The sequence below is a fragment of the Hyposmocoma kahamanoa genome, unplaced genomic scaffold (genome assembly GCF_003589595.1).
Source record: "Hyposmocoma kahamanoa isolate Upper Pololo Valley unplaced genomic scaffold, ASM358959v1 102, whole genome shotgun sequence".
Classification (NCBI taxonomy): domain Eukaryota; kingdom Metazoa; phylum Arthropoda; class Insecta; order Lepidoptera; family Cosmopterigidae; genus Hyposmocoma; species Hyposmocoma kahamanoa.
The window spans coordinates 6,375,849-6,394,284 of NW_020653337.1; the positions used below are offsets into that span (position 1 = coordinate 6,375,849).

The following is an 18,436-nucleotide window of genomic DNA, read 5'->3' on the forward strand; positions in this document are numbered from 1 at the left end:
TAATATGACCATTTCAAGTGTAATTTGCTTACCTATGAAATAAAGATGATTTGAATTTTGAACGTAAGTGACACTTAAGTTTTACGTTTTCAGTTTTGTATTATAAAATTTAATTATGCAAAGTATTCGCATTTGGATGAACAAATAAATTGATCATACAAAAATGGAGGAATCGTAAGAATGATCGGGATTTAAATTCTATTTAGTAGGTTAGTCAAATAAGTAGCCTAAAATATTGTTTCGTAAAGGTTGTATTTCGATATCGAATTACATCCACGGAACAGTTGGTGTGCACCATTAAGCATCCAACGTTTTTCGTAGAATTCGCTGAACGTATTTAAAAATATTGGTCCTTGGCGCTCGATCCTACAAACTAAGCATCTTTGTGAGATGCGACCAGTGGCGCCCACTTCCCCGCGAGCACCCCGCCATTGCTCTGCGCAAGTATATTCATTACGCAACTGTATGGTTCGTAAAATTGTGGTATAGGTCTCTCGTACCGTCTTATCTAATTCTTTTCACATATTCTAATTGTGCACTACACCACTATAGTAATGACAATTTTAGAAATTAATATTGAGTTTCGTATGTAACATTTCAGGTGGGGCGTGTTCCGCGCACGGTTGTTCCGCGACAGCTGCGTGTTTCATCGCGGCAACTACGTCAAGGACTTGAACAGTCTCGGGCGGGATTTACGACGCGTCGTCATCGTCGACAACTCGCCCGCTTCGTACATATTCCACCCGGATAACGCTGTGAGTCTCGTCTACCTATCTCTCTCTTCTACAAACATACACACTTGCAAAATAAAACAAAAATTGATAAACGCAGTGTGTATTGCATTTATCATTGCGTATGAGTCACCATAACGTGAATCTAACCTTGAAACGAGATTGCATATGTAAAGGGTTTTAGTGGATGACATATAGGAAATATGTTTTCTTTCGTCGCGTCAACTACCATCAATTGATATCCATAAGTAATTAATTATCGATATAGATTGATAGTAAATTAATGTATTAATTAATAATATAAATAAATAGTGAATTAGATTTGTAATGATAAATAACCTGACCGGTTTTATTATTATTGTAGTGTATGATGTACGTTAGAATATTGTTTATAATACCTTTTTTCAGATAGGAAATGAAACTATTTTTCCGGATTTAAATCGCGTATATTTGTTTTTTCAAACAAACCGACGTTTCGGGCCCTTTACAGGTCCCATGGTCACGGTTGACTGTTCAGTCAACCGTGTAACAATCGCGAAAACCTAAGAACTCGATACCTTTTTTCAGGTTACCTATCTGTAGTCCGAAATGACATTTTCCAGAAATAACGTTTTAACGTTTGCTCGAATTTTCATAACCTCGAAAGTAATTATGAGAGGAAAATGTTTTCTTTTTTAACCTAATTTAACCTAACCAACCTAACGTGTCTTTGCGATAAACATCCAACATATCCTGAAAGAACAACTGTTTCGTTATAATTCGGTTTTCGGTGTAATGAAAATTCGAAACGTTATTTCGGAAAACAAAATCGAGTTTGCGATAGGTTATCCTTTTTCATCTGTCACTCTCTGTATATGTCTCTTCCTTTAAATATTAAATATTTGATTACAACTTCATAAACTTATGCTTATTTAAATATTACATATAGGAACAATTTCAGGACACTTACAGCACTGTAGGAACTTGGTAGAAATTGTTTCTGCGTCGTACTTATGAGCAGATAACACATAAACAAAAAGCAACATTTACTACAAAAGAGCAGTGACTAATGAATAGTTGACAATGTTGGTTGTGGTAGTTGTTACTTATGTAGTAGTATGTATATACGGAGTTACGAAAGCCACAGCCGGAAGGACTTAAATACAACCTGAAAGTATTTCACATATTAAAAAAATTGAATTGAATTGAATTGAAAATAAAATATAATTCTGAAACTAAGACAGATGTGACACTGAATATAGCCCCGCACTAGGGAAACCAGGTGTCACGGGTGCAATGGAGACACACATACACAACCACAAATTACACTCAGACTCACTCACGCAGAGAAATAACTGTAAGCCATACAAAAATTTGTCCCTCCCTCGAACCTGGGACCTCTGCGTGGCAGTTCGTCATGGTAACCGTTCGGCCACAGAGACAGTTAACACTCGAAGTTGGAACGCAAGTGTCCCAATCTCACGGAGCTACCCTGTTGTGGTTTTATCTTCGCACATAACGCTGATCGTACGCCTCGTGTCGTGTGAAATGTTGCAATATCATTGAGCATTGCCACTTAAGAGCCCTTATGCCAAAAAAGTTTTGACGTTGGCTCCGCCCACACTCCCCGCTACCCGCACCTATCATTCGCCGCCCGCTACCAATTCGTCGCAGAGCAAACCGATCTACATTTTAAATTTATTTATTTATTTTTTTTGCAAACTTTACAGCTTTTAAATTTGATTTACAATTCTGAATAATCTACTTACATAGCCAATTACAAAGTTTGTCAGAGTACAATTTATTTTTTTACGTTATATAAAAACTAATTCGATGCCAGAACGAAGTGACTTAAAATATTGTTTATCAAAGAACAATGTAACAAATTGAAATACATATTTATAACGTATTATAACTGAATTCCGTTGTATTAATAGATTTAGACATTAGTTTTTAATCACTATATTTTTTTAATGAAGCGACTTATAAACAAATGGACTATAGTAGAGTATGCGCATTTGTGTGTCTACATGTGTGAAGGTGTATGTGTATATGTGTGTATGTCTATGTAAATATCTGACAAATTTGTGCAAGTGATTTTATTTTTTTTTTGATAGTTTTTTAGTCAAGGCTGATAATAAGTTTTTAGCCAAACAATATCACCAACATTAAAGTCATAATTTTTTACGACGAAGATTATAAGGACCACAATTCAATTTCTATCATGCGACTGTATTAAAGAACTTTGTACATGATCGAAAAGTTTACCGGTAAATTCCGCATATTCGTCTCTAGGCGTAAAAAAATCTTCGGATTGGTCGATATCAAGATTGTGGGAGCCACTTGCCACCAATTCTCTCCAGACGTGATGTTACCAACAGCAATATTGAGAGCAAATTGATTTTTTGGGACATTCAGATCCCAAGAGCTGTGATCGTCTATGAACGTGGAGACAGCTCCCATGGTGGTTTTGTTATAGCGCTCAACAGAGTTTACCTATGGAGTATATTTGTGCGTAAAATATACATTAGGGCTTTTGTATCTCTATTTGGAAAAAAGATTATGTCTTAGATGTTCCACTAATTCCCATATTTTTACGAATTGTAAACAACCACACGAAATAGTATGCTTTAAATATGGAAGACATAAGAAAGGCATTCGTACTCCAGAGTGTCCAGTTTGTGATAAGAAAAATCTAACCATAAAAGTAAATAATTTGGATTGGAGAACCGATAACACTCTTTGCACCAGATTTTCGGAACGTTGCATAGAATCAGACTGGAACGAATGACTTAATTTTATAACCAACTTCTTCACTAGACATTCAAGGTCTTGAATCTTGGGAATTGATTCATGAGTGAAAACCGCTACAATGTCAATCCTTTATTAATGGAATATTTACATAACTGGATTCGAATTATTTAGAAAGAAAGTGTCACTTTGCGTGATTATAACTTCATAAACCATGTCACAAAGGGGCTCTTTTTATTTTTCTTTTTCTCGCTACTGATTCATTATAGTTCTGTACACAGAATATAATGAATCTGTCGATTTTCTGCATCAGCGCCATTTCATTATATACAAAACTTCTTGAATTCGTTTCTGGACCTTTCTTTGTCTTTGTTACTCTGGTGGTTACCGGTGATTATAAGTGCCTAAAAACCATAACGCTTATTGTTTATAATATAAAACGAGGAAGCTAGGAACATAATGAAAATAATATGATTATTGAAAATGCATACACTTGGTAAATTTTCAAAGGCATTCATCAGTCATTTTTACAAATATTATATATTTATAATATGTAATGTAAAACATGTAAATCGTATCGTCATATCAACCGAGTGGCTCGCGAAAGCGGGAATAAACAAATTTAAATGTTATTATGCACATAATAAGAACTAAAATCGTCTGCACGACCTTCACTCTTATACCGGTGAATTTTCAATCCTATTACGGATAAAATCAAAATTCGTGAGTTCTAAGTGCGCTTATGCACATGAAAATAATATTTTTCAGTTTACCGTTCAATATAGGTAGGTAATTCACAAACTTACCTTCGACAATTAGCCATCAATATTGATAATTTACGATGACGATTAAACAACTCAGCCGCAAATTTTGTCAACGTCCTCTCAACACGAAACAAATATACCTCGAAACAAATATATGAAGTTCCCGTGACATGCGACAGGAGATGTTGTCTTTTGCGCATTGAAAATGTCGTAAGTGCCAAATTCGTTTTAGCGGAATAACTCTAAAACTAAAGGGATTATAAAAAAATCCGTAACGACAACAGTCGATCATGCATAAATATCATTAATTATCTAATTTTTGTCCTAATAACTCATAGTATTTCGAGAATAAATCGACAAAATGTAAAAATTACAGGTGATTTCGTGATTTTTATCTGTCGAGGAAACTTTATTGTTTTATGTTTCTGATTAACGCCTGTGCTTGAATATATCGTGTAGTTACTCGTACAATATTTTATTTTTTAACTTTAAAGTGGATTTACCCCTCTAAAATCAAATCGAAGATTAGGAATTTTTCCTCTGCTCCCTCTTAAGCCAAAACCCTGGTGACACATTACGTAACTCAAAAACAAAAACAACACTCAAGATGAGATGATTATAGTGAATGTCGTGTTATTTGCCGCTGTTTATGTGTTACCAAATTCTATGTAGGTGTTTAACCCATAATTAAATGTACTATACAATTACGATTGGTATTAGTATGCATTATTATATTGGTATTAGAGAGCAAACCCCTTATCAAATTAATTGGCACATATATTGGTATTAGAGAGCAAACCCCTTATCAAATTAATTGGCACAAAATTACAAGTAGCTATTATTTTTCGTTCAGCCTATTTCCTTAATAAATAAAATGAAGACACGTAGGTTATCGCTCATCCTAAATACTTATGGCTAGCCTTCTTGTCTTCTTATCACTCCTTGGACAAGACACTAAGCATTGTAAAGATACTTTTCTTTATATTTATTGAAACCCGGAAACATATTGTTACTTTACTTGACACTACAATTCCTATCCTTGGTATATTAAAGCTACTACTTGAGATCATGGTTGAGAAGTGCTATTATCACATGAAAGTTATAAAAATAATACAATAGTAACTTTGAGGTTAGTTTTCTCTACCTAATTTCGGTGGCAATTTTTAATAATTATGTATTCGAATGTATTATCGTGAAATATTTAAATAATATTTCAGGACACCACACTCAAATATTAAATAGTACTTCATGATAATATTCTACAACATTTAAATAATACAAATTTCCACCGAAATTAGGTAGAGAAATCTAACCTGAAAATAACCCACAAACTACATGAAACAAATTATGTATGTCGTCGCCTTAGAGTGAATGAGGTATGTGGTTTCTATGTAATTTTTCAGGACGAAGATGAAAATGTGGTGTAAAATGTAGTAAACGCAATAATGTTATTCCAACATACAGCTTCTTTCAGATACTATATTACTTTAATAATATATTTGAGCTAGAAGTTTATACGCTTTTATGCAACAAGAATTAGTAAAAACGAATTATGTGAAAACGCGTAAGCGAGCCTTTCACTCTAAGGCGACGCCATGTGAAATTTTAGGAGTTCCTCATCATCATCAAACTTAAGAGTTATACTTGTAACTTTTTTAACTGCGTCAGCGGCCTAACGGTTATACTTCGTTTCAGTCCATTTCCAAAAAATGTAAACAAACAAGTCACTGACCCGACCCGACCGTAGACGGTTTAGTGATGGCCAATTGTTAATGCCAACTACAAATCGATTAATTAATTGAATGAATCGATTTGTTTTCCCTACATAACCTATTAAACATATTTAAAATTTCTGAAAAATCCGTAAACTTTGATACTCGGTCGATTGCGATTGAAATATTCGATTACACAAATTTTAATTGAATGAACCGAATGGTTTTTTTTCGTACACCACTATGCAACTATAGACAAGTCATAGATGTATAGATGAAAAATAACCTCACTTTTGGACTACCATTTTTCAAATATAATTTTACGATGCTATTCAAATAAATATTGTTAGAAAAAGTTATGAGATATTAAATCGAAATCTTCTAAATATACGTGAAAGTGTTACTTATTCGATTTATTGAGTGATTGTTTTAGAATTTTAACCGAACAGTTTGGTTTACTTTTTGTTGAAAATAGATTGGAACAGACTATTCCCTATATTCGATCCCTTTGCCGGGAGAAATATTTATATGGCCTACATTTATTTCTCTCGTGAGTTTGGGTGTAATTTGTGATTGTCTATGTGTGTGTCCATGGCACTCGCGACACAGGGTTTCCCTTTGCGGGGCTATGTTGAGTGTGTGCGTTATTCTTATTACCTATTGTTATATTATTATTATACTCTTGTCGGTGGAGCATCTTTCAGTCATCTCTCTTATAAGCCAACTCTTGACTATAACCATCCTATTTAAGTATAAAAAAATTATCGACTAATTTCGTTCGTAGCATAAAGCTCTCTCATGAAAAGTTGAAATTTTGCAGATATGTCCTTATTACACTAATGGTGCGAATTTGGGTATAGCTTACTAATTATGATATTTGAAATATAACTTCAATGAACGTAGCTTCAGGGCGACTGTTTATTTTACGTCTAGTACTTAGTATTGCCTCTTTACTAAAACAACTCAATGAAACTAATACCGACATTGCTTCTATTAGTATTTGGGGACAATAAACTGAAGCCTATTACATCAAATTCGTTGCCAATACGTCACAATTCGTGCTATAGGTTATTACTTATTTGGACGTTGAACTCGATTAGTGTTTTCTAATGGAGCTGTTTTTTTCAATGGTTGTAGCTTGAATAAGTAGATTTTTTGTACACAGAGACAATGACACAACAAATCCCAATATGTCAAGCTTACGTAGACACTTTTTGTGATTAATCAGTCAGTCATCATCCTTTTTGTGATTCATCAGTCAGTCATCATCATCAACTTCTTTACGGAGAGAGTTTCGGCCATAAATGCTGGCACGATGCCATTAGGGTCATTATACTTTTTCCAAAGATTGTGAACCTTCTTCGACGTGCAGGTATTGCTACTAAACATTTACAAAAATGTACCGAAACTTTAAAAAATAAGATACAACCGTTTTTTTTAAATTTATGTCTCACAGTGACGGGCGCAGTGCCACTCACTACCCCTCAGATCATTGTGATTTGAAGCTTTGAGTGGCACTGCAGTTGTTATGGACAGGCGTGACGCTTACCACCAGGCGCACATCTTGTTCGTCCCGACACTTGTTATCTAAAAAAACTTGTTACCAAAACCCATTAACGAGATCGTGTATATCTACCTGACGGGTTAAATTTATTTCATAACCTTGAATTCGAGTTCTTCAGTCTACGTTCCCGACTCCCCCTGCCAGCGCAACAAATCAGTAATTTGTTTTAATCGGTTGCTAGTACTTTTGCTTTGCATGGTGAGAATTTCAAAAACAAAATAAATCTTCAAGTGACGTTTACATTATATGTCACGTATGCCAGCTAACTATTCAATTACATCATCCGTAAATAGATATCGCATATCACGTTGAACGAACATCCGACTCGGTTTATCGATAACCATATCGACAATCAGACTGATTACGTCAAACTAGTACAAAAACTATGACTAATACTCACAAGTTCATTATCCTTCGCATATTTTGTTCTATTTGTGTTTGCAAACATTATGTGTGCGTAAAACAACTTGACCATTGTTCGGATGTATATGAATTATTCATACAAAGTTTACAGCTAATTTAAATATTTTCACTACAGTGTTTGATTAATTGCTAAACTAATGTTATTTTTATTGTTTATTTATAAAATTTTACACGCTAAAGAATCTTCACATACATTTTTCTACCTGTGAGAGGAGTGGGAAGTGGCTCGATGATGCTGAAAATAAATTACAATACATTAAGGGTTTTACTTAGTGTGTAGTACGTAAGACTTAACTTCAACTCTACCTACGCATACGCTTTGCAAAGAAGTCCAAAGTTGTTTTTCCAGATTTATGTGCTCGTGACTGTATACCCATTACAATCAAGACCGACATTTTGATGTAAAAACGGAAGCTTTAGATTTGATTACTCCACTGAAACACAAATAGATAAGTCGTTCTAATGGATATCACTCATCGCTTCAAATACATTTTGCAAAATTGTATATCATCTAACATTGCAGTTCATAAGGCATTGAGCTAGAGCCTATAAGGCGTCTTTTGCTGCATTATGGGTGTATGTTCGTCTTGTAATTTATGCTTGTAACTGTAATGTATTACTCAAAACGGATCTATTATAAAAGCGGTACTCTACCATTACCTTGTCGAAGCATGGCACTTCCAAGTCCCACTGCAGTGTTTTGTTATTTCATTATAATAAGAATCTGCCGACTGTTATCAAAGCAAAACCAATTTATTTTTGTCATTTTGCAAAGTATATTTATTAATGGACCACTGAAATTTAAATAAATGATTTTTCTGGACTTGACAGAGTTCTTTAATATCTGATTGTACAAAATAGTTGAATTGGTCTTTATAGGTTATTAATTAACATATAACGGAATTGGTAAAGTTTAATTACACTTAGAAGAAGCAGTAGAGCTAGCTCATTTAACTGCCTCCTTGGCCGAACGCAGAGGTCCCAGGTTCGATTCTCGGGTCGGGAGAAATATTAGTATAGCTTACATTTATTTATTTACTCGTGAGTTTTATTTATTTTATATATATTTATTTACTTTTGAGTTTTATGTAATTTGTGGTTGTCTATGTGTGTGTCCATGGCACACGTGATACAGGGTTTCCCTAGTGCGGAGCTATGTTGAGTGTCACATCGTCTTAGTTTTAGAATAATTTTTTTTTTTTTACTGTCCAATTTTTTTAATATATTTTTTTTAATATGTAAAATACTTTCAGGTTGTATTTAAGTCCTTCGGCTGTTGCTTTCGTAACTTGGTATCTGCTCACAAATCAGAAATGATTTAAGCAGACAATACATAAGCAACAACAACCACAACCAACATTGTCAACTATTCATTAGTCGCTACTCTTTTGTAGTAAATGTTGTTTTTTGTTTATGTGTTATTTGCTCGTAAGTACGATGCAGAAACAATTTCTATCAAGTTTCAACGGTGCTATAAGTGCTCTGAAATGGTTAAAGTATTGAAAAATAGTAGAGAATATTGTTCCTATATGTAATATTTAAAGAAGCATATGAATTATATTTTTGTTTACATTATATGAAGTTGTAATAAAATATTTAATATTTAATGGAAGAGTGACAAACAGAGAGTGACAGATGAAAAATAGGTATTATAAACAATTTATGTGTATCCACGGCACCCGCGACACAGGATTTCCCTATGTTGAGTGTGTGCGTTATTATTATTATTATTGTGAAAGAGTTCGTCCAAGGAAATATTGCCTTACCTACTGCCTAACCTTACCTATTTCTGCCGCCATACAGTAATATCAGCATTACCGTGTTCCGGTTTTGAAGAATAAGGGTGCTGGTAAAATTACAGGCACATGGGACTTGTCAACTTACGTCTCAGGGTGACGGACGCAGTGGCAGTGCCCCTCAGATATTTGCGATTTAAAGCTCTGAGTGGCACTGCAACTGTCGTACACAGGCGTGTAGCTTACCATCAGGCGCACGACTTACCCGTTCCGACACCAGATATTATAAAAAAAAGATAAACTGAGAAGGCTCTTTTTTGTCCTGGATTTTTGGATTCGGCAAATCACTTAGGTACATAAAAATTGACGTTATTTGGCACAAGTAGGTAGAGTATATTTGTTATAATTATTAATACAAAGATCGAACACTCAGAAAAAATTCCTTCGATCCGGTTGGATTCGAACCGACGTCTTCTTGCATACCGTGCCAGACGCTATACCAACTAAGCCACGGAACGAACCAACGGACCTCACGAATTTTTCTATGTGCTTGCGTCGTGTCTTTGTACTTGGTCTTTCAACGACTTTTTAGTCGTAGCGCCATCTATGAGAAATCTATTACAGATTTATCACCCAGTTAGTACCTTTACAGCTACCAGTCCTGGCGAGAGATGTCGCTGTTCACTGTATTAATCAAATTTTTGAGGTCAAAAAATTCGTGAGGTCCGTTGGTTCGTTCCGTGGCTTAGTTGGTATAGCGTCTGGCACGGTATGCAAGAAGACGTCGGTTCGAATCCGACCGGATCGAAGGAATTTTTTCTGAGTGTTCGATCTTTGTATTAATAATTATAACAAACTAGTGAAGTAATTTCACAAAAAATAATTGAATATCAATTTAATAAAAATTTGATTAATAGAGTATATTTATCAAAAAATGCCATCAAATATTAAAGCAATTTCTTATTCTTTTTTATTTTAACTAAATAATAGACATACCCTTGGCCACTTCATCTGGTGTGAAATGATATTTTGATAATTATTACATATTTTAGTAATTATTGTAATAAATGGTCAAGTAAAACTAAACAGGAGTGGCTTGTTTACCTTTTTGTTTCTAAACAAATCGCCTATACATTGTTCCTTTGTTTCATTTCATAATTATACATTTGTATTCCAGGTACCTGTCGCGTCGTGGTTCGACGACATGACTGACTCAGAATTGTTGGACTTAATACCGTTTTTCGAGAAACTAAGCAAGGTGGATAGTGTGTATACAGTGTTGCGGAATTCGAACCACCCTTACAACCCGACACAGAATAACTCTCCGCCTACATAGCGGCTGTTGGTGTCGTCCGCCCCCCGCCCGCTGTGTCTGCATCCCCCTGCCCACCGCGGTAGAGTGCGCAGTGCATGCGCGCAATGCGAGGCCCCCCCGGTCGTTCCGCCCCCCACGCATCCAGTAGCAACCTTCCTCGAAACACTCATAAAGAAAGGAGCTAACTTCGTCTTAAGTGCCAATTTTGCCTTCTGGATAGTAAGGACGTTATTTATACCTATTTTACAGTTTAGGTATTTCTTAGTGCGTAAGTGGTCTGTATGATGGATTTGTGATTTTTTTAATGATTATGTTTTGTTTTATTAACACTCGCTAGTAAGCTTGCGGTTCTACGCGTATCTTTGATTCGAACTTTGAAAAACATATATTAATGGACTACAATCGCGAATAAAAGTTTTAAAATAATGTACCTCTATAACTGAGAATTCTAATTGAACACTTTTTATATCGTGCTTGGGATCAAATATGAATAAGTTAGTGTATTTTCGTCTATTCGAAACAGCCATAATATCGTTTTCGCCTCGATGTTGTCATTAACGCAAAATGTGTAATTATGAATGAAATCCTTTCGCGCTTATGAATTGGGGACATTAATCGACAATAATGTGAATCTTAAGAGAATGTCGGCATGTAATAGGATGTGTTAGATACTTGCTAATTAAGTTCCTGTCTGTTTATTGGAGACAACAATACTTTTTACTAACAATTATGGCTTATTATCATCCATAAAGCATGCATGTTGATCTGCAGGCTGGGTGCGTTTCCGCTCCCGACAGCGGTCTTATTAGAACAATTTAGAAAAATGAGCGAATAAAGACTATAAATCTTCTCTTTGTATAGGGCAGGATTTGAAATTATCAAGATGTTTATTTTGTTTGATAATTATCATGATAATTATATCATCCGATAATTATCCGTGATTATTCATAGATTCATTGAAATAGAAAACTAAATAAACGTTAAATAACATCTTTAGGAAAACGATTTGGTTTGTAACTTTTTGAGATTGACTCAAACTCGTATCTTATAAAGAGTGAGTTGTCAGGAGATGACAAAACTTTCTATTTATTTTAAATTTGTTATCAAGGGTGTTAGTTTAGATGCATTACTTCAAGAATAGGTGAAAGCCAGTGTGTGAATATGAAGAAAATGTGTGTGAAATCGGCCTGCAAACGAAAAAAATTGTTTGCATCATTTATGTAGCATCTGGTTTATTAAATAAAAATGTATAGCGTATGTGTAATCAAAATATTTAAAAACTACGCATTTTATTTAATAAATCATATGCTATATAAATGACACAAACAATTTTTTTCGTCATCTTGAAAAATTGTCAAAATTGAGATAGTACCGAACGACCGCCAGTTCACAGTCGGTATACAATCAATTGCCTTTCAGTAACCTTGTGCTTTAAGATACGAGTTTGAGAAAGTAAGGCGACTTGACACGTTTGAATACGTCTCTGTTACAAACAAATGGCACGACATTGCTAGAGGTAGCATTTTGTTGTTCCAATTTTATAAATATCAAGATAATTTATCAAAATATATTTATCGCGATAATTATGACTTCGAACCCTGATATAGGGCAACAATGCCCCTAATTATGAATTGTATTCTCCTGAAATTTCACATTATTCTAGCTTAAACAATAATCCCCTACGCAATAAAGTTGACGTGTAAATGTGTTTAAATTAAATCGATAGACTTTGAACATAATCACGAATTTTATTCGACTGGTAATTAACAGTAAGTGGTATCCAGCACTAAGTGAATTTTAATATATGTGTAAATATTATTTTATAATCGTAACATTTGACTAATAATTGCCGCTTCAATCGTGTTACATTAAACGCTGTACCCGCGGCGCTTTTTGAAAAAGTTCTAGATGACATTTTAGGGTACTTTTTAGTCATGAAAATAAATTTGAGTTTGTTTAATAGTAGAATTGAGTACAATTGTTGAATACAATAATTTTCTGACGTCATCAACAGACGACGGTGCTGTAACATTGCCTTATAGCGCAATTATGTATTTTTTCTTAAATTTATTAAAAAATTAAATCCTGTAAATAATAATTAATTTTAATGAAAAAGGTCATCGTCGTCATGTTTATTTCAACCTTATTAACATTTTAAAAAAGACCGTGGCAACCGTATCCAAAACTAACAAGCGTGTATAAAAAAAAACCTTAACGCGTGCGGTGACAGATCTCGGCAGAGTCCACATTGCTCGAGACAGACGTGACTATAATTATACAACGAATGTTAGTGAAATTTAAAAAGAAAGTAACAAATACTTTTCAATAATAGAAGGTAATCTGTCGTCCAAACTGTTCAAGAAAATATCAAATGTTGAGCATTTTCGATGGCTAAATATTACCCTATATTCTACACTTTCACAATCAGCCGGCAAAAAGCGTATAAATAATGTATATAAATTACATGAAAATAAAATATAAGGATCGTACCAGATGTAACAGCACTTAAGGTGAACACGCACTATCTTTGACTGATATTACATTGACTAATTATTGTCAAAAATAGCACTTCAAAACTATTGCTTACATCTTATATTGCTTTAAAAAAACTTTAGTTCACGCCTCCAATCATGGTCGGTTTTATTATAAAATTTAGATGTTCATGTGATTTGGCCAACTTTCTGTTAAAATCAATGAAATAATAAAACACCAAAGTATTATTCTACTTTATAATTCAAAATAAAGTCAGTCCAATAAAATATCGACTTAGCTAATGTAATATCAGCCAACATAAAGGTCTGTGCACACTAAGGATGTACTTTGTTGTGTACTTACCTTTATACAGATTAATTTTCCTAAACATTTTGTATTGGTGACAATAAAAGTCAATCGCGTGTGTCATATGATTTAATTAAATGAATTATTGATTAAATAAAAAAACACGGGTTAATTTAGGCCGTATTAATAAATCTATCTCAAGTGCAGGATCAATGTTAATTGAAAGTTAATTGTTTTTATTATTAAGCATTGAGTGCACAACTACGGTAATTCATGATTTGAGAATGTTCGCAATTTACATTTGATATTGGTTAATGATCTCATCCAAGATGCCGATGATTATAGTCTGTTAATGCAGACGCACTTAATACTAGACTTAAGAGAGGTTTATTAATACGGGCTTTAGTATCAGATCGATTTGGCATCTAAAGGCGTATTCTTATCTCATAAAAGCTATAAATACAGCTGTGTTTAACAAAAATAAGATTTGAGATGTAATAATCGTTCATTTATGAAAAATCAAAGTGCAGCGATATAAATATAAATACGAACTTCAAAAATGGCACGGATCAAGCATACCATTTTAATAAGAGTTTTTTTTAACAAAAGTTGTTGTTTGTGATGTTAGTATTTCACAAAAAACGAAACCCTGTATTTGTGACTCCCAATGTAGACCAAAAAAAGCCTTAACCTTCAATATTCTCAAAACTTTTGTAATTCGTAAAAATGCTTGTTACAAGGTCAATAAAGCTGCCGCATGCAACAGCTAGGTACTTTATGAGAGCAGAATACGTTGTACGTATAGTCAATAACCATCACTCAGTATTAACACTAGATATGTAGTATTCGATGCCATTTACAGGATAAATACTACTTAGTTTACTTTTCAGTCTAAATTTCAAACATGCTTTAAAGGATTACGTGTTTAAGAATTGCTGCACAAGGCGCTGTATCTATGGAACAAAAGTTGTGAAACCTGATTTGTTCTCTGGTCTTGTGGTTAATGAATAATTTCTTATAATCAGTACAATTTGTCCTTTTTCTGACTGACTAGCATTAGGCAAACGTATTTTCGGTTTAGCTTTTAACATTTTGAGCTGTAGCCCATGTCAAATGTGGTCCTTCTCTGAATATTCGTCTATCAAAAAACTACAACGATTACCGTCAAGTGGAATAACGTAACTTTTTAACATAACATAACTTTGTAAAATTGGTTTGAAGATTCTTTTTTCTCAAAAAATTTGTGGTCGGAAGGACCGACTGTTCTAGAGGTGAAATGTTATGTAACATTAACACTGTCAAAGAAGTTTCGAGGGTACGTGCATTTTCCGTTTGCGGTATTCAGGTGTTCAATGAGTATAAAATGTGTCTGCTTCAGTTCCTTTTTGCGCCTACTAAATGGTAAATGGTATCCCCAAGTGATTAGTAAATTGTTCGCATTGACAAGTTTATTTAGTTACGACTTTTGACTTTTTAGATTTTCACTGTCTATTCAGTCCAAAATTATTCTATTCAAAGGTACCTAAAAGTCAGAGTAACTTTGAACGGCCGCTTGCGCAATTGTCTCAAACAGTTTTTTTTTTCTAATTAGTAATTTCAGTTCAGTTATTCTAAATTTGTGTAAGAAAGGACACTCATTTATCAATAAAACCTATTTCGAACACATTTTTATTTTAATATCCGTAAAAACTTGAGAAAAGTCTTCAAGTTACCCAACTTGACTGTAATCGAGAACGTTCGCTTTTGAAAGATTTATGATAAATGTGTCAGATATGGCAGTTAGCGAGAGCAAGGACGAATTGACATCGCAACTGTATTGACTTTGATGCAGTTCGTAGAAGCAGTTGATTTGCGTAACATCTTTGATTTCTCATCCTCTAGATTTCGCCTTACGTGTGGATGATTCTTAAAAAATATTAAATGCTTATGAAAAAAAATTTAAAATTATGACGGATTTGTATAAGATTTGATTAATTAGGGAATATGAAATGGTGCTTTCAGTATTAGTTGATTAAGCGACTTGAAATTCGACTGTAAGTACCCTTATAGCACTATAAAACGCACATTAGGCTCTCAATTCGATTTTTTATTGGTTTATTTTTCCGAGTGACATAATTGGCTTAATTGTTTAAGTAATTTTCTCGGCGATAATGTAATCTTTTAACTCACAATTTTCGCGGGCTTAACAAGAGCCCCCTATTTATTGTTTTATTCCTAATTGCTTAGCAAAGGTTTATTGTTTTTTTTATTATTATTATAATTATATTTAAACAACCATTTATTGTTGTGGTAGGCGTGTAAATAAGATTTTTATTGATTATTAACTTAAATTGTAATGGTAAAGCTCGATTTTAATATTTGGTTTTTACGGAATCCTTATTTTCATAATGTACATGTTAGTTTGTTATTTAGTGACTACAGATATGTATATACCCTATACATATAATTTACTAGGTTTATGCTAATAGTAGGTATATCCACTTCCTTATAGAGTCGCCGCCTTTTGGCTGTCTCCTGTTTCAAGCGGCACTTGGGTGTAGAAGCTCATTTTAATATGTTACTCGTATAATCAAAGCAACAACCGATAAACATTGACGTTTACACATATTTACTGTGACACCTTTTGAATTTGCCGTTGCCGTTAATATACAATCAAACCAATCTGTCTTGAGCTCTAAACCATTACGCTTGAAACAGCGCATGACCTTCGACTTACGATCCACGTAAAACCAATATGTAAGTGACATGTTTTCATAAAACATCATAATTAAACATCAACCAAAATCTCATAAAATAAATAGATATTATTGAACCATTATGGCACTAAAAGACTGTCAAGTGAATTTAGAACCTCGCCGCATGGCGGAACCAGTTACACTGACAGCACGAACAATGCTGTCAAATTCAATAGTAGCGCCATTACAAAGGATCAATAAGTAACTTGTCAGGCTCTAAAATTAAGAACCTTGAACATAATTTTCTACGATTCCAACTTTTCTACAAAAACCATTCGTGTTCGACATGCCTGCATTGTAAAACTATAGACTTTCAATAGAATTACTTCGAAATCTCTGGAGTAGACATGTGTTGACAACAGCCCGTAGACCATTTAGACAGCATTTATTTGTAAGCATTAACATTTAGCTTAGAATGTTATAGTAATATATATGTTGATTTCTCTAGTTGTAAGCATATTCTGTTGTGTAAACAATGTTTTTTTAAACTATATTTTAACTTAGGCGTACTAGGACCCTCCCTGTGAAGTAACTTAGTGCTACATTTTGTAAATTTTGACTCTAGAAATCGTCCAACAGCGTTAAACTAAGAAAACTTTTATTGTTAATTTTTTTATTTAAATTTAGATGCATGCAATAAACTTCGATTGATATTTTGCTAATAATTATGATAAAAAAATAAAATTTATTTTAATTTGTAACATAGAAGGGAATTCGTTGTTGTACCATTACTATTCATTTTCTATATTAACCATTGCGTTTAAGGTTATAATTTATGTGAAAGAATAATAGTGATTTTAATGCAATAACATTGTTTTTAACTGAATTTGTGCTTGATAATCCTTAACGCGTTGGTAGAACTTAGTCTTAAAAATTGGTTTAAATTGTGACAATAATTAAAAAACGCGATCGCTCGACACAGTATTACTATTAATTTCGTTTAAAGCTTATTACAAATTGGTCGATTGTACAATAGGCTACATTTTGAAATACATAAAACTTAATTAAAAATTTTAATCATACAAAAAATAATTTTTGATCTCATGATGACTTACACTAATTTTCGGCCTAGTTGAATATCGTTGCTGGCATTTCTTTATATTTTCCAAACGCCAGATCTTTTGTCAGACGCAGACTCTTAGTTTTTTGGAACTAGTATCAGAAGACACCGTGCCATGAAATCTAAATTATTCTAGTTGACATGCAATATTATTAAAAAAAAAACAGTATAAAACACAACAACTAACGGCTCAATGGCTGAGCTACATCAAACTGTGGAATAAATAGCGCTCGCTGATATTCTTCCATATTCTTTAATGTTTAAGAACACACAAGAAAAAAGTAACAAATGCACACACACCCGAACAAAAACGTTAATTGAAATTAAATTAAACATCTAGAATATATATGAATAATCAACACTTTTTTATTTGATATTGCTTGACCGAAGATGAACGTTATCCATGTGTGTACATTTAACGAGGCAATGTACATAGTAATAAATATTTATTTTGGAGATTGCTAAAAAATTATACAAAGAAGACCAACTACAGCAATGATACAATGCGTTTTTGTCGTGAAGAGTTTTATTTCAATTAAATACAAAGCAATAGCTTTGCTATTGTACTTATATACTTTAGGACTAATAAGTAAGTATAGTTAGTGGTGATCACAATAGATCAGTCAATGGTCGCAGCGATGAGGGGATGCATAGGCCCTGAATGAAGCCACCCTAATAATAATAATATGTGCTTTCTAATAAGTACCATACCGTACCTTTAAATGTCAATTAACACTAGTAATAAAAAACGACCTATACCAAAAATCAAACGACTTGGCTGCTAATTATAAAGATGACTGCAGTGCAGTTAAGCAAAGGACGCGATAACACATTGTATTGAATTTCTACAAAGAATTCTTGACTCAATAATTTAAATACGTCCGAGTT

General features: G+C 33.5%; 1 protein-coding gene across 1 annotated transcript in view; it reads left to right on the plus strand.

Moving 5' to 3' along the window:
• LOC113235082 (carboxy-terminal domain RNA polymerase II polypeptide A small phosphatase 1) overlaps window positions 1-12,160 on the plus strand; it is a 41,506-nt gene extending 29,346 nt beyond the window's left edge. Inside the window, exons 4-5 of the mRNA XM_026470652.1 lie at window positions 602-755; window positions 10,838-12,160. Coding sequence (XP_026326437.1) covers window positions 602-755; window positions 10,838-10,996 — 313 coding nt within the window. The 3' untranslated portion in view covers window positions 10,997-12,160. The remainder of the gene's footprint in view (window positions 1-601; window positions 756-10,837) is intronic.
• Window positions 12,161-18,436: the final 6,276 nt, after the last annotated feature.